A 27,286-nucleotide genomic window follows, 5' to 3' on the forward strand; every position below is an offset into this window, starting at 1 on the left:
AGAGGGAAAAAAAGCAACCCCGTTCGGGCAGGTCTCCCTCGATACTCATCTCTATCAACCGCTTAAATTAAAAAGGATCCCAGAGATACGCTTTAATTTGCTCGGAAACTTGGCCCACTTTTGTTTCTGGGCAAATGAAAAAACAGAATCGCGTTTTCGGTGAAATTTTTCGAGGGCGATTGTGTTGGGATCCACATGTCCTTTTCACCCGATCAATTACGGTGCTCGATTTATAATTACCCTCCGGGATTTGAGATCATTTCCAGTTTCCGCTCGCATCGCGTCTCTCAAGTGCTTTTAATTGCCTCTCAAGAGCTGCCCCTGCTCCGGCGGACAATCCGGGGCCGCCGCTGCCACGTTCCCTGCCGAACGGCCGTTCCCCGTCGGAGCGGAAATCCGCCGATTCCCCGGCACGATCCGGCATTGATCCTTACGATAATTCACTCGATATTGGCCTTGATTCTGTCTGCGCCTCGTTTTCTTTTCAGACGTAACTTGGAAATGGGCAATCTTCGTGTTCCAGGATTGGAATGCTCGTTGAGTAATGTCACCGTGCGCCATGCCCGCGGAGCCGCGACGCACGGTGGATCGAGTCGATCAGAGAGGTCGGATAAAATTTGGAAATTTTAAACGTTTGTAACTCCGTTAATACAAAACTTTGAAGTTTAAAAAAGGGTTCCATTGGTTTCCTCGTGAAATTTTCCTCCTAGAGCACCCCTTGAAATTTAAAATGTGACGAAACAAAAGTCAAAATTTGCAGTTTGAGTCTAAAGTTACATGTCCGACTTCTCTGATTGACTCGATCCACTGTGCGGCGGTGGAGGAGAATCAACAAGGGAGAGGCTCGGGAAATTGAGCAACTTGGTCGGAAAAATTCCTCTCGTGAAACCGCCAAACCGCGTCTCTTGGTTTTAAAAGTTGCAGATTGTAAGGTTGCTCTTCATTTTTTCTCTCTTTTTTTCAGGATCTCCGATAGCGGTTACTTTCGCATACAATACCATGTTTTTCTTTACCGTCTCACAAATATTCTTAAATTCTTTCATCCAAAATTGTATCGCTACTTTGTAAATGAAAATGAAGAACCGACGAACATATTGGGAAACAGCATTTCTTATGTTTTGGCCTATCTTGAAAATTGAAGGGTCAATTCTGGATCAGGGCCGGATTTACCTACTTGCCGCCCATGAGCCGCCTATATTTTGCCGCCCCCTTCTCATCCGTTCCGAAACACCAATAAAAACCATCAATTGAACGAGCCAGAGTGGGAGGGGTGCATAAAACGCGTTGACTCGTGTTGGACAAGCCCGTTTTTGGGAAAGCCCTGTCAACACTACTAGCAAAAGTTCACGAAACTTTGCGCGGAAGTTAAGTTCCGTAAACCTATCTCTGTGTGGACAAGGCTTTCCATTAACAAGTATTGAACGAGAAAATTCTGAAAGAACAAACATAAGGTGGTTTAATAATTTTAACTTCCGTCGCGCCGGCGCGCCGCGCTGACCGCACTGTATTGGGCGCAATGCGTGAAGTATTCATGCAGTCTTGTAGGCGCCACGCGTTTCACGCCGACCGCTGCTGACCGCACAGTGTTTGATGCGATGCGTGAAGTATTCATGCAGTCGTGTAGGCGCTAATATGTGTTACACGCTGACCGCCGCGCCGAGGGCTTCTCCTTTTCATCTCAAGTCCTCGTCATCATTGCTCTCTACGCCGCGCCGTTCCAGGCCAAATTGCGTGTTTGGTTTCTCTCTTAACTCGACTAATTAAAGGTGCTGCATTTTATATCACCGACAGACGTCAAAATTAGAAATTACTTTACTCTCAGGAAATGAGAAATTTTATCGCGTTTTCTCGTTTTTAATTTGTTTTTCTGAATCCGATTTTTTTTTTGATACCTACATTTAAAAAAAATTCAAATTTTGCCGCCCCCTATATTTGCCGCATGGGCCGCGGCCCGTGTGGCCACCCCCTAAATCCCGCTCTGTTCTGGATAATGCCGTTTCTATAAAGGATGGAATTTGGTCAGTCGAAGCTCCTTGCGTGATTTTACAAGGAAACGCCGCGATGCACGTCCTCTGAATTTTAAGCTGTGTGCTTTGTGTACGAGCGAGGACTTTTTTTGGGTGGATCTATCAGTTCTTGGTGTTTAAGCGTGACAGTCGCTCAGAGATTAAGAGGAATGACGGAATCCCGGGGACTAATGGTTCAACCAGCGGCGTTAACTATCTTTAAAACCTGTCTAATTTATCTCCCGATTCTGTGTCAGGATAATATTCGGAGGAGCTGAGAAGATTTAAAATCTAGCAGTGAGATTTTTGGGTTCGGTCTCAGAGTAAAGCGGAACGCCAATTGATTTTTTTCTTCAGCTGTTAAAATTGAGAAAATAAAGTCGATATTCCTTGCGTAAGTAAAACTGGGCAGAGACTACATCTTATATAAATTTCTCCTATCTGAGTAAAAAATAATTTGGGATGGGCTATGGGAGGATATCGTTCTGATCGACATGGATCGATTAAAAAATGGATATGCGGTGGCTATGCGCAACGCAACCATTGTCACACATTGTCAACATAGACCAATCCATAGTTTTTACATCGGCGATATCTCCGGTGACAAAATCAGAGCGGCTATTGAACAGCGCATGGCGATACAAACTGGTCAGCCAATCAAAAACCAAGAGTCAGGAATCGGGAATCAGTCTCTGTTTTTTACATAGGCGATGACTCCGGTGACAAAATCAGAGCAACTATCGAACGGCGCGTGCGCGTGTTGTTAAAAACTGGTCAACCAATCAAAAACCAAGAATCAGGAATCGGGAATCAGTCTTTAGTTTTTACATCAAAATGACCCCGGTGACAAAATCAGAGCAACTATCGAACGGCGCGTGGCGCTACAAACCGGTCAACCAATCAAAAACCAAGAATCAGGAATCGGGAATCAGTTGACATACCAATGATCGCGGACGATCATTAGTGGTCCCTGGTCTGATCTCCTCCATGCTCAATTCCGTCGGAAGGAGAGCAGTCGTTCGATTGGAAGGGGCGGCCTGAGACAAACGCTTGACGACACGCTCGATTTATTCCGATCGATTCCGGAGTTGGCACAAAAACTAGTTTAATTTATTTAACTCGTTTCTTTCCTCGTTCCTCCGATTACGGTTCGTCGGATCTCGCGGATCAATCAGGGCCCCGATTCACCTCCGCGGAATCCCGATCTGATCTACATTCGATTGACCCCACCCACGGGCCGTCTAAAAATGGAGCAGCTCAGGAATCCCGCGTCTTCCGGAAAACATCCGGCTATCGAAACCTCGGAATTTTCAGGAATTTTATGGCGATCCGGGTGTCGTAGTTTTTCCTTTTGCGTCATGAGCGACATTACGTAACTCAATTGGAAGAATCTTAAATTGCCTCCTTTGATGTAATATTTTTTGTATTATTTTTGTAATATTTTAACTTTTTGTGTAATATTTTTTTTAATTTTCTATGTTTTTATATAATTTTTTTTCTGAAAAATAGAGCAGCTTTGGAATTGCGCGTCTTCCGGAAAACATCCGGCTATCAAAACCTCGGAATTTTCAGGAATTTTATGGCGATCCGGGTGTTGTAGTTTTTCCTTTTGCGTCATGAGCGACAGACGAGAGGAGTGGAAAAGCAGATGATGTAACTCAATCGAAAACCTCTTAAATTGCCGCCTTTGATGTAATATTTTGATGTGCGTCAAATTGAATTCGTTGAAACGTTTTCATTCGCATCCGTTGTATCTCGACAAAATCTTAACTTCAAGCATAGAATATTTTAGGAATTTTTTAATTTTTGGAAGTATTGATCCACAGACTGAAATATCGATTTTTCCAAGTTCATCCAGCAAAATGGGTAAAATAACAATTGAAAAATATCGATAGTACCCAGAATGCACTTCGCCGAAGCTAACTTTTAAGGCAGATTAAAGGGTGATAAAGTTCATTCTTCTTGAGCAATTGCGAGTTTTGAAAGTTGGCAGTATTGTTTTTCCTCCATTTAAATCCATTAAAAATATAGATTTCAGAGGATCGATTGTTATACATACATTTAAGCGGAGGAAAAACAGTGTTGCCAACTTGCAAGATTCGCCACTGATCTCAGGCTCCCCACCGTGAGAAATTAGCAACCTGTCTCGAGTGTCTCACCTCAAATATTCCACGGGTCTATTGCGTGCAACCTCCGGAATTCCAATCGCACCAAAAGCTGAGAGGAAGCCATTTGAATCTGAGGAGCGGAGCAGTGGCAGCTGATCATAAATCCGAACGGTGCCCGGGTGCCCGGCGAAACTTCCCGGGAGATGCCGGTTGTAAATCGGCGAGATTTACGAATAAAAATTTACGATGTGTGCTCAAATTTGAGCGAACGGTAAACAACATCGCTCGAGCTTTGTCTCTGAGAGTCACCGTCTGTTTGTTTTTAGGTTAGGCCGATTCGCGGTTTACCGGGAACGCAGTGCGCGCGCCAGGTGGGCGTGTCGCGAGCTCGCGCCTGGCTCTCAACGATGCCAAGTTGTACCGAAAGGCTTCGTTTCTTGTGGATAGACACAAAAACTTTTCTATTTGGACTTTAACGGACTGAAATTGCATTTTACTGCGAAAAAAGTAAGTTTTTTTCGTAAAGAATCGGTTATTTCAACATGGAATGCGGGTACATAGTTAAAAATGATCCACATTTAGTGCAATTAAGATAGGTCAAAGACTAATTTTAACAACTGGTTATCATTTATCATTTTCAGGTAAATCATAATTATTTATCATTCGGGTTAACTTTCTGGCTAATTTTTTTTTTGTTTTTAGTAAAAGCCAAAATAATTGCACAATGCACGTCTATTAATTTATTGACTTCGTAAATCTGCGGGCTGATTCTTGACATTGATAGACAAAGCGATAGACAAAGCAGACAAAGAGAAAATGGTGCGGAACATCATTGTCATTAGTTTTCATAAAAATCGGTTTGTTGAGCGTTCACGCTATAGAATAGAATCGATGTTTTGACTCGTGTAACCAAAAGTTCGGTTCGTATGACACAAGAATTCATCAGTTCTTTTAACCTCATGAGTTTAATTACACAAACTGAAGGTTGAGATGATACAGAATACCATGTTCTCCTTCATTTTAAGGATATGCAATTTTATCTTCTTGGAAGTCGAAATAGTTGAATCATGTTTCACGCCCCATCCAACTTTCCTACTCCGCGTTAAAGTCTCCAAGTCAGTCGAAAAGAGTTCATGTTCTCCTTCATTTCAAGGATATGCAATTTGAGCTACTTGGACGTTGAAATAGTTGTATCGTGCCTTTCACTCTGGACGGAGTAGTGTTCGGAATGAAAAACGTATTTAGACGGGTGGATTTTAATTAACGATGAATATATTGTTTCTGAGAACTAAAAAACCACACTGATCTTGAACTGAGAACAGAATCATCAACTTATCATTTCTATCGATGACATAAATGCATGGATTGATTGAAATTCTCCAAGACATTTGGTAAATACAGTCGAACCTCGATAACTCGAAGCTGAAGGGAAGCGATGAAAAATTCGAGTTATTGAGGTTTCGAGATTATCGAGGTTTCGAGTTAACGAGGTTTGGAGATGAAAAATTCGAGTTATCGAGGTTGGAGGTTCGAGGTTGGTGCTAGGTCAATTTAGAAAAAAAAAACCGTTATTTGTTTTACGTTATCATAATAAGGGAATATTGGGGAATGAAAGTAGGAACTAATATTTAACCCCACGTCCGATCGGGGTAGGACAATGGTTTATTATTGGAAAAAATATGTACACAAAGAACACAAGGGAACGGACATTTTCTTCGAGTTATTGAGGTTTTCGAGTTATCGAGGTTCGACTGTAGATTCATGCACACAATTCTGAGGGAAGGATTATAGGAATATTTCATGCGCTGAGTTCCGATGAATGAAGCAATTCGGCGATCCACACTCAGGGAAGAGATCAGTGCCGTGCCTTGCGATGTATCAATTGATCTACCATAAAAACCTATGGAAAATAATCAATGAACAGGGTGTTCGCAACGAACACCCTAATAATCGATTCTTCACCACATCTTCAAAAGAAGAAACATCGATAATCGATCATTCACGCTTCTCCACTAGAAAATATCATAATAATCATTATAATCTTAGTTAAAAATGCTATCACTCGGGGAATGATCTGTTGACTGGTTTGACAACGGCGTCTGATGAACGTTTCCCTTTTCTTTTACGATGTTTGCCGCAGTCGCTCACTGCAGGCCGCCAGCTTACGCCTGTCGTGAGCCGTGATATTTACACCTTTAATGGACATCAAACGAGCCCAGCGACGGTGATAGTGTGAATATGATGGAGTGAATCTGTACGAATTTAAACATGCAGATGGCGCTGGAATAACCATTTTCTAAACCATCCGACGTTAAGAACTACCTGTTTTCTTTTTCTTTTCACATGTTTGTGTGTTTCAAATTGTGTTTTATCCCTGAAAAGTTGAAAGCCACAGACATGGCTTGGAAGGACATGGATGTGCCAAAAATCCCCCTGATGTCTACTGACAATAAAATAATCTCTATGTTAAAACTCGTGTCTATGGATGGCTGTAGATTCCCAAGTTACTAAATTAGCAGGAATAAAAGCCAAATAAACTGCAAAAAAAAAATAAAATAAAAAAAAAATTGTGTTTTAAGCTCCGATTTTTCTACTAAGTTGGATAGAGCTACACTCGGATTTTTGCATGGAGTATTGCTCTCCGCTAATATATTTTCCCAGTTTTGACATTTTTCGCGAAAGTTTTGCATTTCTTAAAATTCATGGTCTATACCACTTGCCATTTAGGGACGGTATAACAACAGCCGGCATTCCTGTCCATCAGGGACCGCCCCTAACTTATGTAACGCTTCAAGGAGGCGAGGGGGGGGGGGGGGGGGGGGGCAATACTTAGCTTTAGAAGCACGTATACCCTCAGCACGTCCTTTTTCCGATTTAATTCATTTTTATATAATGCCTTTCAACATAAATACGTCCGATTGGCGCGCTTGATGAACATACTTTTTATGCAACGGCTAAAACGACTCGCGCGCCCCCTAGCGGCGAGCACGGATCGTGCATGGCAAAGGGGGACTCGGCGCTGGGTGCGCAATACCGCAAACATTCCTGAGCGAGTGAGCTATGAATATCAACTGCGAAAGTCGAGGTTAGCCCGTAATGGGCAATGACAGAATCTGTTATTAGGAGGCATTGCGGGCAGACTATTAGAGTTGGCGAAAAGAGAAAAAGGGATCATAACTGCGAATGATAAGCGGTGCCAATGAGAAAATTACTATGATCCGGAGAGGAGGGAGAAAAGCCGAGAAACGCTCGGAAAAGAAAGACGAAAATATCGTAATAACATTCAAATATTCCTATTGTTTGCAAATCAGGATGAGGCTGGGGCCCGCACAAATATGGGTGTGCGCACGTGAGTGTGTGTGCTGCCAGTCTAGTGTCTGGCCCCGCCGCGCCGCCCCCCCCCCCCCCCTCCCCCGTCCCGCACGTCCAGTGTTGGTACTCAAATATTTCCAGTTTGAAATTCATAAAATTTCTGGGAGATATCTTGTGAAATTTCAGGAGGCTGTGGAATTTTTGGAAATCATGAAATTTACTTGAAGGGACTTATTACACAACCCGCATTCATACATCGTTTTCTTTCAACTGTAACATAAAATTTTGTCCGGATTCCATTGAAAATTTGTAGGAACCTGCTTCGTAATAAGCAGAAAATTCACTGAAATTTGCACAAAAATCCTCAAAGCCGTTTACATGTAAAAAATTAAATTGCCCGATTAATTGAGCAATATCTGATTTCGCTTGGTTCCTTTCTGTTTAACGCGCACTGAGAAAAAACTATGGCTTATAAACCTATTAGAGGTAAATATGGAACACCACTAATAGTAGTACCTCTACATATAATAATAGCACATATACCTTAGTTATGGTCTCTGTACCTTAATTAGGTACAGAGACCTTAGTATGGTTCAGAGACCGAGAATCATTAGTTTATTTACGACTATTATAGGTGTTCCATATTTACCTCTAATAGGTTTATAAACCATAGCTTTTTCTCAGTGCGGTCCATATATTTTAACAAAGTAGAGTACCTTCGTAGGATGAGTATGAACAACTCGAAAAGGAGATTAGGTTTGCAGGTCATGTAGCTCTTTGGGCCCAAAAGGGGAGCCAACCTATAAACTCGAACTACCCAGTGGTACTAATTTAAACTGCGAGAGTAGGTACACAGATCAAAAATTATAAAAGCATGTATAACACTTTGATTTTGAAAAAATTTTCCCCCTTTCGAAGTCTTAATCCTTAAAGACGCTATTTTACGATGCCCTGTCGGTCCTATTGATTAATATTTCAAATGTATATAGGTTGGCAGCGGCACTTTTCTAGTGATATTCGTTTTTCACGTTGTCACCTTTTTGGGCCCTAAGAGCTACGTAAATCGAGTTGTCCACACTCTTACTATAAAGGTTCTCTGTAACAAAGTATTTCCCGCGAAATTCAACAATTTCTTTCCATGAAATTTAACAACACTGCGCGCGTCAATGTGAGTGAGTCGCCGCGCCGCGCGAACGCGCATTTTTTCTGATGTAATGCGCCACCTTTTGAATGTTAATTAATTTCCAATGCCTCTTTTCGAAGATTTCTTATTCCGAGCGGGGGTTTTGAATCTTGTCGCGGTGGCCGATGACTACCCAAGCGCGTAAACTGTGCGCTGTACCCCTCCGCGAAGCTCACGGCACGCGCGTCCGTGACACGTGCGAATGCGTGACGTACGCCTGCTACTGTGCGCGCGTAACTTAGCAGTCCCGGCCCCTGCGACCGGAAGCCCATTGGCACCGGCAAATTGCTACCGCGATGAGTTTCACACCTGATTTTTGACGAATTGAAGTTTAGGAAATTTGGAGGCACCCGGAAATAAAGCTGTCGCCAACGAGAGAACAAGAAACGTAGACACAAATTACAAATCTAATTAGGTGAATCAATTGCGGGAGCGGGCAAAAATCGAGTTTTCAATTGAATTACGCTGAGGTATTAATTTCAATTTAAAATTTTGGCAGAGAACAGATCCATTCCGCCTGCGGGCCGATTATTGACACTGATAGACAAAGCTATAAACAAGGACGACAAAACGGATTTGGAGGGATCCTATTGGTGGAAGCGGGTGGTGGCAATGGACATAGGAGGTAGATAATGGACTAACTAACGGCAACCCATCGAAGACCCGACAGTTAGTCCATCATTTTCTTCCTTAGTCTATAAGAACCAACCATGTCAACCAATAGGATCGCTCTATACTCTCTATGTCTTCTTTGTCTATCACTTTGTCTGTCAGTTTCAATAATCGGCCCGCTGGAAGCACAATTCAGCTAGTGGCAAGGTGTGAATGATCGATCATAAATATTTCCCCATTTGAAGTTAAAGCGCAGAATCGATTATTAAGGCGTTCGTTGCCAACACCCGGTTCTTGATCACCGACCCTTTTCCATAGGTTTAAATGGCAGATCAATCGATGTATCGCAAAGGACGCCACGCCACTGTCACTAAGCTGTTTATTCCCAGAAAATCTTGTCTTAAATAGCGTTAAAGTTCACACCTCCCATCCGTCAAAAACCTATGTTTTATGCGTAGGTATCTGAAGTAAGCGTGTCAACTCAAGGTGATACCACTATTCGACCACGTCAGAACTCGGGTTGCCTACACCGAACATTGCAGGGGAACTGCCGATTCGTAAAAGTCACCTCTCCTCATTTGGTAAAAGGATATTTATCGTGTGTTCTAAATAAGACATTAACGGTGATACCGCTATTCGACCACTTGGGAGCTTGTGTTGCCAACACTAAAAGTTGAAGGCGAAATGACCTGGCGTTAAACTTCACTCCTCCCATCTGCTGAAAAGTATTACAGCGGAGTGAGCGTGGCATTTCAGGATGATACCACTATTCGACCACGCGAGAGCTTGTTTTGCCTACATCGAAAAATGCAGGCAAACTGCCAGCGTCCTGTAATCACCTCTCCGTGTTCGGTTGAGGGATATTTTTTTTTTTTTTTTTGCGTTCCGGATGAGCGTGAAATTTAACACTGTTCGGTCACAGATACAATTAAAATATTGCATTTGATTTGTCAAATGGAACCGTTGATCTTCACGTTCGCATTCCTTCATTTTTATTTTAGGATTTACAAAATAGAATCTTCGAGCAAAAACAACTGAATTTTCCGAGGAGATTTGGATCTCAACTCTGTACGTCAAATGGACTACGAAAAAAGAAAGATTTTGATCTTACCTTAACACTATTGACTGGAGTAGAGTTTTCTTTGGGGCGGCAGTTATCTAAAAATAATTTGTTCCTAGGCGAGTCGGTGGATATGACGATAGTGTTGGTGCTGGAATTACTAGTGGGACTAGGCGTGGCCGTGGAGCCGGACTTCTGGAGACTCTGCTGCTGCTGCAACTGCTGCTGGTGCTGCTGCAGAAGTTGATGCTGCTGTTGCAGAGCTGCTAAACTGAAGGGGGATCCGGGCAAGGCCATCTGACTCCGGAGCCCGGACGCTGCTGCTGCTCGCGCCGAGAGGGTCTCCAGAATTTTACCTGCACAAAAAAGTTAAAAAGAAATCATTAATATGTGTATCAGAAGCTTTAGATTCGGTGAAACACACAGTAGACCGAAAAAATGGGATTATGAGATCGTAGTAAAGTAGAGTTCATTTTAGCATACACAGGAAAAAAGTCGTTTGGATCTTGAGTCCAGACTCTTGAAAAGAATGACGAGAAAAAATACTCTTGATTCAATTGGATTGCTTCAATTTCATTGCTTGAATTAAGAGGAAATCCGCTTAAATTAAGAGGCTTGGTTCTCGATTTAAACAAAGATCTGATTGAATCGGGAGTATTTTTTCTTATCAATGTTTCTAAGAGTCTAGACTCTGGATCCAAGCTACTTTTTTTTCCAGTGCAGATACATCCGAGGTACCAATTTTTCCTTCTGGATGAACTATAAACCACAATGAAATCATAGAGAAGAAAAAACAAAGCTTCTTCGAGGAAATTTAGGTTCTCGTGGTGCCGAGGAAACTACTCGTCGCGTCAAAAAAGCACTTTATTTGTGAAAAAAATCTTTAATAGTTAAGATGCAGTTTTCTTGGTTAGCTGGAAAATTTTGATTCCATGATACATTTCGTTCAAGACCCAGACCAATTTTCTTTTCATACCAGTCTCGGTGCATGGGAAACCCAGGAATACATTTACCATAAACCGAACATCATTACCATTATCCAGAGATTATTACCTATCGATAGCCGATAAATTATAAAAATGGACCCGATAAGTCTTGGAGTCTCTATGTTTGTGACCAAGATCGCAAGGAGCATTGCGAATTCATACAGCTTGATAAGAGTAATGATTTGATGTAAATGCTTGGCACGATTGCATAGATGTCATTGAAAGGGCAGAATGTGTTCAGGGAAGGTCATTCGTACTGGAATGTAAATCAATACTCATTCAACTTATTACTAGTTCGTTAATACTTTTCTTCAGCCCTTCTTTCTTTTTTTTTACCCGCAATTGAAAATTTTTAGAGACCAAACCAAAATCTATTTGAAAAGAGGATTCCGTCCATCTCCTCGTTTATAGTTCTTCGAAATGGGGGTAGAAAGTCAAAACCGCCGATTTTCCGTTTCATCTTTAGCGGCAACGGGGGAAATATGAAATATTCCGAGGCACGAAAATACAGCGATTCCCGCACAACGTTTCAAACGACGGCACTACATAGAGGAATATGAAAACGCGAAAAAGGCTTCTACAAAGTAACCGTTTAACGATTCAAAATATTTATGCGACCATAACTCAGGGCTTTAGAGAGTGGCGAAGGAACTGCAGACGCAGAGAAGCGCGCTGTTTGAAAGGCAAGAAATACGGATAAATCACGATAATGGATCCATTGGGAGAGAACATGCGCTCGCTTAAAAATCACAGAAGACAGTAAAAACTGCAGTCCTCATTAAAATAGAAAAATAAATAAATAGAGAAGATTGAGTGTCGACGCGATACCGTCGTTCCTTTATTTTGTCGATCACTTGAAAAGACATGCAAACACTAAGTACTTCTTCCCCCTTGAATTATTACGCCTAACTCATCACGGAGGATACGCGGCTTAATTTTTTTCTGAAAATTGAAGAGGCAGTATGAGAAGCCAAAAAAACAGCCCCGATAAGGGAAAAAACCCAAGATCACCTCCTGCAGATGCGATAAAAAAGTCACTAATGGCTGAGGTAAAATTGTATTAATTCATTTTAATCGTCTATTAATTTAGCATTTTATTTCTCACGAGTAGATGCATGACCCTCCGACAATAGCTTATTCTCGAGAATCACCTTTTCCTCCCCAGAAATCAAACGCCGGCGGACCATTAATAAAAAAAGGGAAGGAGAAAAAATGATCCGCGGGCAAAAGGGCAGGATAAAAAACAAAATAAAGACAGGGAAGAATGCAAAACCTGTAGCGCAAAGGCCTATCAGGTGAATATGACACTTGGTACCCTAACAAAAATGAAAATTGATAGTTTACTTAAAAGTGGCAAAAAACGACGGTAATAATAGGCAGACACCGCGTAATGCGCGCGGGCAATGAGGGGTAGAGAGACTTAATAACACGACTAACAAGCCCTTACCGCAGGCGCAGGGGAGGGGGTAGAAATAATACCCGATCCGCGGGTTTTCCCCCCAAAATACGTGACCCATTAATGATAGACTTTCATCTGCATCGATTGCAGGGTTAACGGGACAAAAGTGCACTGGCTCCGGGAATCATCCCTTCTGCAGTATAAATATCCCTCGCCCTCGAGGGGGTTGAGCATGGGGTGCAAAAAAACAGGAGAGACTGTAAGGTGACCCGGATCGCTTTTTTACGTTTTTTAGGGAAGAAAAAAACGGAGGCTGAATAGGGTGAATGCAAAGCAGTTAGCACTCGAAGATCGCGAAGGGTGTGAACAAGTCTCAGGAGTGTCGAGAGGCTCCGGGGAACGTCCGATAGCGTGATCGATAACCGGTTGAGACTGAAAATTGATTGATGATTTTCCCGAAAGACGGAAGGATTGAAAGAATTTTAACAGTCATCGGACGGTTGAATTTACGGAAATTGTGGGAATTTGAGTGGAGCGAACGGGATGAGGGATGAAGAATCCGAGTAATTAACGTTGGTGGGAAGCGAAAGAAAATGCGTTACCAAATTAAGGGAATGGATGAATTAACCAAAGTGGGGTGAATTTGGCTAAAAAGAACTGTTTGTCCCTGTAACGGAATACACGGTGAAAAAACACCTCTGTTACGAGGCCTGAAGTTCAGTTCTCATTAAGCACTAAAGTTCTCGGTCCGGACAACTGAAGTTTTTGATCATGCGATCCGAACCTTGGTTCGGATAACCGATGGTGTCGGTAAAAAAATACGATTCTTAGTAGGTAGGTATAAAATCTTTGTTACCTAAACTTCAGTGGTTCAGAAAACTTCGATTACCTGGACTAAAAACTGTAGTGTTCCGTTAAAGCTGAAGTTTTTTTCCTCTGTGGGGCCGACTTCCTTTTATTTCGCATGAGTAGAACTTTTCACTGAAAATCTAACTTGTGGCGTTCATGCTATACATTCAGTCCATATCTGACCAAAAAACTGACCCTGATACTTGCGAAAAACTTGCCTCAAGTTCAAGTAATTTCTATGATTTTGTGTTATTTTATTTCCCTATGATAAGTTTTCTTTCTAGTTTACACGAGAAGAGCTGAATTGAGGGACAGGAGAAAATCAATCGTGCTCTGCATAAAATTTCCTTAGTGAACGACTTAAACATCATCCTTCACGGACAATTCTGCCCATCAGAGAGCAAAAACCCCAAGCCCTACAAGAAAATAAATTTCGATGCACTTTTTGAACGAGGTCCGCAAGGAAAATACGCCAAGGTTCCAATCAATATGGGAATGAGGTTGATAATCTTCAATCCCATGATACATTTTTGGCCGGTAACTAGATTTTATTTTTTTCAAATTATTTGTCGTCGCTCTCAACGGTTCCACTCGATAATACCGAAACGAGGCTAGTCAGGAACGACATTGAAAAAAAATAACGATAAAGCGACCTGCATGCGCACGAATCATGAGGGGCACCAAAAGGGGACTCCATCAATAGGACGGCCTGCCGGCTTTATTCTGATGGCAAATAGGGGGCATAGGCGGGGCGAGGGGGGGCGAGGGGGGGGGGCGAGGGGGGGGGCGAGGGGGGGCGAGGGGGGGCGATTCAAGTGCAGTGGCGATCGTGACGACCCGGAGGAATCAGGGTTAAAACCCGGTCGAAAGTCGAGATTAGTGGAATATTTATCTTATTCACGGAGGCTAGTCCGAGGCTGGCGCTGGCCTCAAAAACGGCTTGATTTGGCCGGATTCTGATTCTGCGTGGAAGGATCGATTGCTGAGTCATGCTTCGAGATCTCGGAAAAACGACCGCTCCGCTCGGGAAAAACCACGTATAAACCAATGAAAAAGACATTGATTTACGCGGTTTTTGCTGAACATGATCGTGGAGCACGTTGAATAGGTATTTACGCACGACCGGACGGCAGAGCGATGGACAGCGGCCTTGCCTCTCCGCGGAAAGGTGAAGGGGGAGCCGTGGTCGGTACCACACGAAATCTTTATTGATCGAAGCGTTTTGATATTTTCGAGACTTGCTCTCAACAATCGCTCATTACGGAGGAAATGCTCCTTGAACGAAGCTTGCCATTGAATGTTAAACTAACAAATGGACTCGGGGACCGGAGGCGTGGAGCCACCGCGCGGCCACGAAAAGCTCGGGCCCAGGCCTAACCTAACCTCCATCTCACAAAGGTTCTGAGGCTTCGGTCGTTCTGTTGCCAAATGGGCGGCGATTCACAGCCCTGCCTGCGTGCAACACTAATTACTAGAGGCCCTCCCTTCATCTGCGCTCCAAGTATGGAGTCGGGCGGTTCCTGAATAACCAGTGCGATAACTATTCGGGCACAGCTGTCGGGGTATTGCATACTCACGATTTTGAAGGCGATTTTGGTGCGGGTGTCGGAAGTGCTTTACAGGGCAACGACACCGATCCAGCAGAGCATAGCTTTTAGACCTTGATCACGTAAAAGGAATAGAATATGATAGGGGATGAAGAAGACTAATAAGTGAGAAGGGAAGAGAAAGAAGAACAAGAAGGAACAGAAGAGAAATAAGTAGTAGTAATATAAGTTTATTTTAAAGCGGTGCTGTAGCATCTAAGGCCGTTTACACCTATGTGTGTTTATATGGAAATCAAGGTTACACCAGTGAAAATACAAAAGGGTTTAGGGGAAAGGTTAAATAATAAGAAGGGAAAGAGAAGAGAGATAAATAAGAGGGAAAAAAGAAAGAAGTATAAGGAGGAAAAGAAGAGCAAGAGGATTGAGAAGAGAGAGGAGAGAGATTAATAAGAAAAAAAGAGGATCAATGGGAGAAAGAGGATCAATGAGGAAAAAAGGAACAAACATAAATCCTCTTTCTTCCTCTTGTTCTAATGCGACGCTTCAAAAGTCATTCCACACCTGTATTTTTTTTTTTAAAGAAAAAAAAATAATACGCAAATGTGACAACGTAATAGTAACCACTCGTTTCCGAACAGACATTCTTTATGGCCATATTGCTTCTCTGCAACAAATGTTGAGTGTCGAGTTATCCTACATTAGAGTACCTGTATAGGGAGAGTAGCGACAGATCTGAAACTCCGAAAGTCCATCAGGCCTTCACCGATGCCTCCGCGAATAAAGTTAGGGCCCAAAAGGGCAGCCAACCTATGCATTTCGAATGTCCAGAGCGATTTACAGATACAATTGTTACGAACCGTCGTTTAGAAAGCATGTATTTGGCTTACTTTTTGCATAAATTTACTTATTTTTGCGAAAGAACGCTCATTTATGTACATTCTTAACCATCTTGGTTAGAATTGAAATCTGTAGGCTGGCAGTGAAATTTTGTGTGTTAGAAGTTGCTCAGAAGGGTGGCTGCACTTTTGGGCCCCAAGCCCTCCATGAACCGATCTGTCGCTACTCTCCCTATACAGGTACTCTATCCTACATTAGGGACTCATTTGAATAATTTTTTGGGATATAATTTGGAAAACGGGCGGGAAAGTCGATGTGACAACGCGGATGTGCTTGCCGGCTCGGAAGTTGAAGAGTTGGGCTGAATTGGGACTCGAGGCGGAGGCCCGTATAAGTAATAACCGTCAGCTTGCGCACTCGAGTGAGATGGATACTTGAGACTCCTTTTTCAAAGGGTTATGTGAATCCGTCATGTGGGATATTTATTGAGTAAAAAATGAACTCAGCACTATTTTTTTTTCTTTTCCCTCCTTCCTTCTTTCTTTTTCCCCCTATTCCCGCCGCGGCCGCGTCACCCAAGACATGATCTTCACACAGACATCCATGTCGGACGCCTGCCCCATGCCCACACCCCTCGTCCTCGCCGTCTTACGTCACACTCTTTCATCTCGCCCTTTTTTCCGCATTTCAGAACCACTCACGGGGAAACGGAATGCTCACAATACAGCGACGTTATTTACCCCAACTCGTGGATGAATTCCGGTTTTCTGGAAAAGGGAAAAATTTGATCGGACGCAAATTCTATTTCCAGTCGATAAATTTTGGAACACCGATACTAACTTGAAGAGGCGGTCTAATTTAGAATAATCAATTTTCCGAATCCGTCACTCAAGTAGAAAATGTCAAATAAGTGGTTCCTGTGCGCGAAATCATCTTATGGAGGGTCAGACCCTCGTCTTTCTGTCATTTCGTTCATGAACCCATCCATCCATAAGTAGGTGCGGGAAGAAACCCAGAAAAAACGTTATAGATCGTTCAAAAAAATCACTTCGCGGGAAACGGTACGGAAACGACCCCATTTTTTGGGACCATTCTTCCTACGTCGAGGACTGAGAATTAAAATTTTGTATACATTTTAGCGTAACAAATTTTAACGTTTTCAGGGATCAAAGTTACCTGTCATCGGCGAAAAGATTCTATTGTGAGTAAAAACAATACGTTATAATGTCTATCATCTTGTTTGGTCCCTACACATGTTTTGTGTCGAGTAAAGGGTAATTAAATTATATCCTATTTGTGGTGACTATGACTCATTGTCAGATTATGCTATGGGCATTTATTACGTTATATCATTTGAAAAATTGTTCTTTATCGTGTGGCTGTTACACTGAAAAGAAACTATGAGCACTATGATACACCGAGAAAAAAACACGGTTATTCTACGGTAGTAATGTCACACGGGATTCTACGGTAGTAGAATCGTGAACTTCGGTAAGATTCTTGATGAACATAAAAGCATAATCACATAATCATGATCATAGTAGCATTATTGTGCTCACACTGATATTACGATTGAAACGGTAACATCACCATGCTTATCATTACAATCATCAATGTAGGCACTACCGTGGAATCCCGTCTGAAATTACTACCGTTGTAACACTAGAATAACCGTGGTTTTTTTCTCTCCGCGTAGTGGTATTTTCACCATTGAGTGTAATTTTACGAGTAAATTAGTAAACTTATTTCCTAATAGTAAAAATACTGTCATAATTGATTTTATCTGTAATTAATCATGCGTTCATACAGAACATTACAAACTCGGTAATTTTAATCCTAGTTTTTTTCATACAACCAAGGCATTCTTTCTCTCTGCAGACACGTGGGTAGTATTGCCTTAATTTCTTCCTCTGCCCCCCCCCCAAAAAAAAAGACGCCCTGAAAATAACTTAGTTCCCCTTTTGGTTCATGACCATATTCATCAGGTATGGCTGTCCAGACATTATACTCCCCATTACCGTAATACGTTCTCCCGACACAAATACAAATAAGAAAAAAACATCTTTAAAGTTGGCTTCGTTCAGAAAAGCAATAGACGCGGAAAATTGAAAAGAAGTTCATAAATGCGATTAGCGGTTTTAATCACGATTTAATTAAAATCAATTACGATGCGAGGAGCGAGAAAAAACTGGGAGCGGCCCGGAGGTTGTCATGCTCGCATTCCTAGGGGCACGCTGTACCCCGTCTCTGGCAGTGATACCAACACTCGGACTCAAAAAAGAACTAAAAGTCATGACGCTAATCGTTGGCGATTCCGTTCGGGGTTACTTTCGCCCCCTCATCTTCGCGTTTCATACAATTATCAAAACCGACGGCATTCACTCCGGCTCTATTTAGAGTTTTACCCGGAGAAAAAGAGGCGGTGGGCAGATAATTATAAGCTGTTTAAAAGGGAATATCAATTAATGAATTAATGCGGGAGCTATTCACGAGCGGGCACACAGCCGACGCAGGCGCTCCGCGCGGAGGAACGGGGAACAAATTTTTAAATATCGTGCGTTATATCCGCCTTAGTGTCTCGACTCGCAAGAAGGAGGCCCGTTTCACAATTTTAAATACGGGCCACCGTTCGCGCTCGTATTCAATCGCGGACGGTGAATTGCTTCCCGGGCCGCTCGCTCTTCCTCCGAGCGGGAAAAATGATTAGCGCCCACTAATGGGCTTTTGAGAGGAGGAAAATTGAGTCAGGCGTCGCGACGCCTCGACTCCGGCCCACGGAACATGAAAAGCCAACCGAATTGATGTCTTCGCGCCCCCGCGAAAGGAACGAAAAAAGGGCTGCATGGGTCAAAATTCGGATCTTAGGCAAATTTTTTGCGATCGAATATCATCACCTTCCTGCCAACGTATCACAAGCGTCATGTGACGTTTAAAAATTTCCACCGCCATTTTATTTTTCTGCAGAAAAATCGTTCAACGAAGCTGTCCGAAAATTTCACCCAATTTTCTTCGTGCTGCCGATAAAATTCAGTGAAATTTTCTAACAGATTCAACCACAGTACAAATTCAACAGAAAGAAATACTCTCCATGGATGCGTGAAATGATTTTCATGCTTCATTCTTGCGTACATTCGAGATTCTACCAAAGCTGCCTGTATACATAGGGCTATTTTGATGAATCTTTCTTAACTTAGGGTACTTGTATGGCTCGCAAATATTTTTATAATATTTGATCTCAGATGCTTTTCAGGTATTTTTGCACAGCATCCGTGAAAAACGTGTGGAAGGGGAACGTTTCAAATGGCTATGAGCGAGCGAGTGGAGATTATTGAATAAGTATTTTTGCAACACATGTTATTAAATTACCACATCTTACATCATTCAAAATTCAAAAAATTTCGAGTCTCTGTTTTTGTCTCCTGCTAATCCGGGTTCTTGGTCTGCGCGTCCGTCGTTGAATTCAAAAACACGCTGGCCACTGTCGCACAGTGGATCAAGACAATAGGAGAAGTCTGGCAAAATTTGGAAACTTTAAACGCCTTTAACTCCGTCAAATCAAAACTTTGAAATTTTAAAAATTGTTCCATTGGTTTTCTCGTGAAATTGACTTTTGATAACACTCCTCAAAATTTAAAATGTGACGAATTAAACATCGAAATTTGCAGTTTTAGTCGAAAATTTCATGTCTAACCTCTCCAATTGACTCGATCCACTGTGTGTCGTCTGCAGATATGGCGAGCTATTGGTTACATCATTGTACAGAGGAGGATAAATTGGAAACAAAAATTTACCTCATGAATGTGGGGGTAGACCTGTGCCACTTTTATCCTGCTTGAAAACAAGTATGTATCGATAAAAATCTTTCTCAACTACTCAGGCGTCGTATACATCTTTTCTTTTAATTCAGGTAAAGCTTAAAGAAAAATTTGGCGCTGAGCCTTTGGAAATTTAATCTTCTATATTGGGATAATATTTATGTATCTGAAGGAACTTTCACAACATTTCTTTTCGACATTAAGTTGGAAGTGTAGCTAACGCACGTTAAAATCCAGAAAACTGAAAATCTCAATACAGAGGGAAAAAGCTCACCTTAGCACAATTTTCCCTCAAAGAGATGCGCCGTTTGGTGCAACACTGGTTACGACCATTCAGGCATTTCTTACATTTCTTTTCGGCTATGGTTTCCTTTATACACACTTTTCTGAATTTGGTGCTTCAAATATCAATTTTTTTAATCGTAATTGAATTAACTTATTAGCCTTGCCAATTTATTGAGGCAATACAAACGTAAGCTTACATTACAATTCAGCCACGTGAAAGATACTGTTGCCTAGAATTCGAATTGTGGACGAGCCGATAAAGCATCAAAGTCATTTCTACACAACTGCGTGTGTTTCAAGTTAGTATAAGCGTGAAATTTTACAATGATACCACTACTCGACCACGTGAGAGCCCGTGTTGCCTATACCGCAAATTGCAGGCAAACTGCCAGTGACTTCACTTCTCCAATTCGGAGAGAGGATATTTTTTACTCCGAACGAGCGTAACTACATCCGCGGTGATACCACTATTCAACCACACGAGAGACCATGTTGCCTACACTAAAAATTGAAGGCAAACTGACATGGCGTTAAGTCACTTCTTTCTCTGCGATAAAGTGCTGTTTTTTGGGTACGTCCCGAGTAGCCAACTGCGATACTGCCGTGCTAAGGAAGAACGCCGTCTGAACATTCGAAAGTTGCCAAATTTCCCAATATAAGACACGTATTTTTGACAACATTCATGCATGTTTTTCCTTGCAATTTTCAGATGTTTTAGATTAAATTGCGTACAAAATCGTCTGAAAAGTATGGAAAATAATTTTCAAAATTTTCCTAGTGAATTTGGTTTTTATCAGAGGAAACTTTGCAACGTCCGAAGGCTCATACGGCGTTTTTCCTTAGAACGGCAGGATCAGGACCGGATTTACCTACATGCCGCCCATGGGCCGCCTGTATTTTGCCGCCTTCTTCTCATTCTTTTTGAGTTCACTCTTCAAAAACCAAAAACAGAAGCTCCGCCTTCATTCCACTCCGGTTCTTCCGGAACAACCGGATACACACGGTTCTCCCGGAGTGCTATTCACTTCAAAGTTCACTCAAAAGTTCAAATTTCGAAAAATTTCTAACAGCGCAAGAATTCCGGTTATTGTAAAAATAAATTGAGAGTGCAAGAACAATTGATCGGGCCTTTTTACCGATGGAATTCGAGTCAAAGTAAGAAGCGTCATCGCCACTAGCGAGACAGTGCCCGGCGCAAGTTGTTAGGCATGGTCAAGCTTTGAAATAGGTCTGCGGAGCTTTGTAGGTCAGAACGGCAATACACTCGGGAGATCAATAAGAGCGACGCATCTTTTGTGTGGGGCGGATGAGGATGACGGTCCGTCGGGCCATAACGGCAGTCGAATCCGCTGAATAATTTACCCGTGCCGTTTCTCGGACGTGAGTCGCCGGCACTTGCAGAGTCGGAAGGCCCTTTGTCGGGACCGCGGTCGGGATGGTGACAATGTCGGGAGCTTATTGCCCGGGTATTAAAACCGCAACGTCGTCAATTAAATAAAGCGTTATTTATTTTTGCCAATCTACCCGGGTCCGCGGCGGAATTGGACGTCGTCGCGGCCGGCCAAAGGTTGGACGTCGGACGTCGACGTCGCCGGCGCCAGGCGTCGGGCGGGCGCCGGGACCCCACTGAGTCGCGATAATTCCCCGTCAACGATTAAAAACCGGGAGAGGGAAAAAAAACCGAAATGGAACTAATCTTGGAACTTATTGTGTCCGCGACAAGTTATCCGCGGGGCACACGAATTATTTTCCAATAAAATCGAGCGCGACGCACCGCGCCGCACTAGAGTCCCTTTATACCGAGAGTCAAGACAATGTGAATCCATTTCTGATTGGTTCCCGTGTTTTAGGCCTTCACAGTGTCACAAACGGGAATAAAGATTACATTTTCACCGATTGCAAAGATTATAATCTGGAATGGACCAGGGAATTACGGGCTTGGCAAGGAACAAACGGAATGAGAGAAGGAACGGAGAAAGGAATTTGAGAATGGGCCGTTCAAAGATTACGAAAAACCTCCGATTTGTGTAATCTTCATTCCCGTTTGTGACATCCATGAGCCGCGTCTTAACTCTCTCTATAAAGGGACTCTACCCCGCACAATGTGTCAAGTCAATAGGAGAGGTAGGAAAAAATTAGGAAACCTTAAATTCCATTTATACACAACTTTGAGGTTCTAAAAATGGTTCCGTCGGTTTTCCGTGAAATTTCCTTCGGGAAGCACCCTTTATAAATTAAAATGTGACGAAATAAACATGAAAATTTGCAGTTAAAGTAAAATATTTCATGTCCGACCTCTCAAATTGACTCGATCCACTGTGCGACTTCGGCTGTCGTTCTCGGTGGCGAGTATTGTCTTTGACTCGCGATTGAATTTCTCCTACTTCGTCCCGGGTCTTCCTCTTATCACCACGGAAATTGCCAATCTCGAGTCTTCTGACGATGGTACTTGCCGCCGGGCACCATGCGGCACTACTTGAATACTGTAGCCTCATTCCACAAAGAAAAGCTTTCTAAAATATTTGGCTCATACATGAAAACACCTATCTGAAAGTGCTTGAAGAGCTGATTTCACAGTATTTTTTGAAAGTCTCTGGTTTGGGAAATCGTTTAAACATATGTTTAAAAGTGAGAAAATGCACCGCCTAGTGACGTCATCTGGCGGCATTTCCCATTTAAACACATGTATTTTAGCAGATTAGATCATTTTGTCATGTCTTCTTCAATAGTTGTTAAATTACTGAACCAAGGGTATCCTCGTGTTCAGTTCACTCAGTAGTTTCTACCTAAACACGAAATTCATCAAATTTCAGACTTCTGCAAATTCTCTATTCCGGAAGAAGTGTAGTTTCATGAGACAACAGGGAAATCTACTGTTTTTTCAAAGTGAACTTATCTCTTACGTTACGGATTTTGCTCCGAATTCACATCACCCAATTGGTGACTTAGTGTTGCATGTTTTAATGAATGGCCAATCGACACCTCGAAATTCACAAATCAGGAAAAGGATCCGCCTCATCCTCCGTTACGCCAACGTATAGCAGGCTGGCCACATCCTGTGATTTCGCAAGGGTCGATAATTAGCATGCGGCGAACCGAGCGGTTTCGCGGATTTCGTCCATCCATGATTCCATGCCCATCTCAACGGAATTAACGAGTGGCTGAATGACAGGGTGACGCTCCATGCCATGACGGCCGATGCATCGCTCTGACTATTGATTAGAGAGAACAATGCGTTTGCATAACCTTTCCCATTCATCCACAGGCGATAGACTAAAGTAAATACTATATTACGCAACCCATCGCTTATTCTGTACTTCGATGGTCCGATGGACTATTTACCTCTCCTCGTACGATACCACTTCCGTAGAGATCTTATGCCATGTATAATGTAATGTCCCTCCGCAATATATTATCCGATCAGGGCCCTTTTTTCTGGTGGCCTATCCTGCCCTGGACCGGATTAAGGGGGTGGCCACATGGGCCGCGGCCCATGGCGGCAAATTTAAGGGGCGGAACATTTTGCAATTTTTTTAAATGTGGGTATAAGAAAATATCGGATTTAGAAAAAAAATTACAAACGAGAAAAGGCGACAAAATCTCCACTTCCTGAGAGTATAGTAATTTCTAATTTTGTCGTTTTTGTCGATATAAGAGACAGCACCTTCAATTGGTCGAGTAAAGAGAGGAACCAAACACGCAATTTGGCCTGGAACGGCGCGGCGCAGAGAGCAATGACAACGAGGACTTGAGATGAGAAGAGAAGCCTTCGACGCGGCGGTCGGCGTGTAACACATATTAGCGCCTACATGACTGCATGAATACTTCACGCATTGCGTCAAACATACTGCGGTCAGCAACGGTCGGCGTGAAACGCATAGCGCCTACAAGACTGCAGGAATACTTCACGCATTGCGCCAAACCTAGTGCGATTAGCGCGGCGCAGCGGCGGAAGTTAAAATTATTCAACCACATTTACGTTTGTCCTTTCATAATTTTTTTGTTCATTTCTTATGAATGGAGGACCTTGTCCACACAGAGATAGGTATACGAAACATAACTTTCGTGCAAAGTTCTTTGAAATTTTGCTAGTAGCGTTGACAGGGCTTCCGCAAAAAATGTATCCAACACGAGTAGGTAAACGCGTCTTATGCACCCCTCCCCCTCCGTCACGTTCACTTGATGTTTTTTATTGATGTTTCAAAAACCGTGTATATTCGGTTGTTCCGGAAGAACCGGAGTGGAATGAAGGCGGAGCTTCTGTTTTTGGTTTTTGAAGAGTGAACTTTGCAAATGTCATTGCTCGTTCCTAACCCATGTGCTATCCTTGGGGAATGAGATGCACTCGGAATTTTATACTGTGTTTACTGTGTTTACTGTGTTACTGTTTCATAATGATAATGAAAATAAGGCTAAAAAACAAGGAAACTGATTGTACATATGTTGCTTATAAAAAGAGCCAGAAATAGTTGTTTCTAATTGCAAAACGTGGTCCATTTGCTGGCATGAAGGTAGTTTACCGTGTCACAAAAGACAGCAGTAACGGCTGCGCATGCGTAACACTCGTGTAGCAAAATTGACTCCGGCGTGAAACGCATTCAAGGATTGTCAGTAGTTTATCAAGTTGAAATTTTACAATAATTCATGCTGTGAAATAGTCCTTCAACAATCATGATCGGCCAAATTTGTGAGACCGTACACGGAGAAGAAAACCTCGTGCGTGGGACCCGAAGTTTAGGTCATATGGATCTCTGAAGTTTTCGGATTGAGCATCTGAACACTTTAGGTCTAGCTGTCGAGGTTCGGACCACACATCTGAAACTTCAGTTCTTACAACTGAAGTACTTCGGATGTGAGAACCGAAGTTTTTCCGATGTGAAAACCGAAGTACTTCAGATGTAAGAACTGAAGTTTCAGATGTTTTCGTCATGATTTTCTCCGTGTATGCAATCACGGCAGCCGCCCCTGGAACCAAGAGACCGGGGGTGGCGGCCGCGACTCCCGAAGGAAGTAAAAGGTAAAATAGTATCGGGAACCGGTAAATATAAACATCATATTGATAAATTGCATATGTTTATAGATCCGGGTACGGGCATCCCTCGAAATCGGCGGCTCAATGGAGCAAATCCGCGAGAACAATGCCCGGCGGGACACTTGACGCGAGCCAGGATCCGAAGTCTGCGGCCGCCCCTAGCCGGGACAAAAGGTGCGCGCCGATGCACTTGCACGGGGTGCATTCAGGAAATAAAATATCCAGTTACTCCGCGATCTATCGGCAATCGACTCGCCGTATACATAAATAATCCAGGGTTTCCGACAAAGCGCCGTTCCGAGGCGAGAAGTGGAAAATTAGTCTATTATCCCCATTATATATTTTGGTTATTTGTATTATTTTCCTCCCCAGTTCCAGCGCTCTTCATCATCCCGTCGCGTTGCGTTTCGCACCTCCTCCGTGCAGGGGAGGGCCCCCGATTTCGTTTTATTAGCGCCGCCTATGCAAAGATTATGCGCTTTGTCAACTCGATCACTCCTATGAAATCGATGAAAAAGAGGTCTCGTGCAATGAGCTGTTAACAATGGTAATCGGTCGGGTGGTTTTTATAAAAATGTTTTTTTCTTTTACTTTTTAATGTACTCATCAGATTATCTATACAAAAGCAGTGTAGTCTCATTTAGTTGAACTTATTTGCCTGCACGCCCCATAATTTAACTCCTTCGTTTTTCTGTGTGACGGTCCTCATAAATATTGCGGATTTTCCCTCCCTGTTGTACACGTCTCTTTTTCTTCACAGAATAAAATGCATTGTGAACGTGGCACACCGTGGTGATAAAAAGCGGCCAGGGAAGCGAATGGTTCTGTTTGTCTCTGCAGCGAGTTGGGTTTTCGCAAAAAAGTCAAAAAAATTGCGATCACTAGAATGTTACGATAGGATAGCAACTAGTTGTTCGGGAGAGAAAACATTTCTCTCGAAAACAACCACTCGATGCAGAGGAGAGAAATGCTTACCCTCCTGGGCAACTAGTTTGCGCTCAGGAACGGATAAATTTTTCTGTAAGCAGCAACTAGTTGCTCGGGAGAGAAAACATTTCTCTCGCAAACAACGACTCAATGCAGAGGAGAGAAATGTTTTCTCTCTTGGGCAACTAGTTTTGTGCTTAGGATATGCGATAGTCGCCCCATCGCTGCTGAAGAGGGGGGGCAGCAGACCCTCCGAAATGTCGCCCGGACAAAAAATGAAGTAAGGAAAGACTAAGTTTTTACATTTTTAGAAATCTTATTCTTAATTTAAGTGTACTTCCCTTGTTTTTTTAGGCTTATTTTTATTATTATTTTAAACAGACCTACACAATTTTCGTATAATTGAAGACATTTATCGAGTAAAATAATTCACAAATGCAATTTGGAGATCATGACGTAATACTAATAAAACCAGGTCCTTGCACTTTAATTTAATCCTGTTTCCCGTCAAATTGTTACCGAAAGAGGGAAGCTAGCTTATGGAATGAAAATGCGCCTTGATAAACCATTGATCAAATAAAAAAAAAATACTCCAGCTTTTGCACTTTACGAACATTACACTTCAATAAATCGGTGCAGTAGCCGCGCGGCATTCATCCCGCGCTTACAGTGCACCCTTTCCTATCCGTCGCTTGTGAATGAAAGAGGAACCGTAAGAAGTTACGAGAAATAATTACGCCGCGCGTTTTTTACGGATAATTAATCCGGCGCGTTTTCTTCTTACTCCTGAAAAATGAGTTCCTAATGAATGAAGGCCAGGAGCCTGGTATTTACCTCTCGAAGAACTAGAAGCGCTTAACTGCAATCTTCGCCGAGTCCCGATACCATATCATATCCACGCTGCTGGGGGTTCATTCCGGAGTGGAGTTGCGCTCTTTCGTTAAAGGCAACGGGCGGGGTTAATGGCGACGTCACAACGTAGCGCCTACTTTTATTACTGGAGATATTTCTGAGGCCGGCTCATATCGCTCGACTTCCTTCGGCTCCGACCGGCATTGATCCATTATCATCCATAGGCCACAGGCCGCTCTTATAAAAGGCATGGGAGAATTTTAAATACTCGACACGGAATCATGAGCCAAGCCTTGACGGCACCGATATACGTGCAGCCCGTCGAAACACTCCGAAAGGACATGAGAAACACGCTCTCGACGTCACTCCTCCCGCAAAACGACGCATCTCCACTCCAACATGAGCCCCCGAAAGCGTGACGGTAAACGGGTAACAGGGCTCAAGTCGGGATGGAGATATATGGGTGACGTCAAGTG

At 42.8% G+C, this 27,286-nt stretch overlaps 1 protein-coding gene across 3 annotated transcripts in view; it reads right to left on the minus strand.

The window, feature by feature from the left end:
- LOC109029673 (zinc finger protein castor homolog 1) overlaps positions 1 to 27,286 on the minus strand; it is a 226,252-nt gene that overhangs the window by 65,512 nt on the left and 133,454 nt on the right. For all 3 annotated transcript variants that reach the window (XM_019040250.2, XM_072302431.1, XM_019040251.2), the window contains exon 3: positions 10,333 to 10,637. In XM_019040250.2, the coding sequence (XP_018895795.2) occupies positions 10,333 to 10,637 (305 nt within the window). The remainder of the gene's footprint in view (positions 1 to 10,332; positions 10,638 to 27,286) is intronic.

The sequence above is a fragment of the Bemisia tabaci genome, chromosome 7 (assembly GCF_918797505.1).
Source record: "Bemisia tabaci chromosome 7, PGI_BMITA_v3".
Lineage (NCBI taxonomy): Eukaryota > Metazoa > Arthropoda > Insecta > Hemiptera > Aleyrodidae > Bemisia > Bemisia tabaci.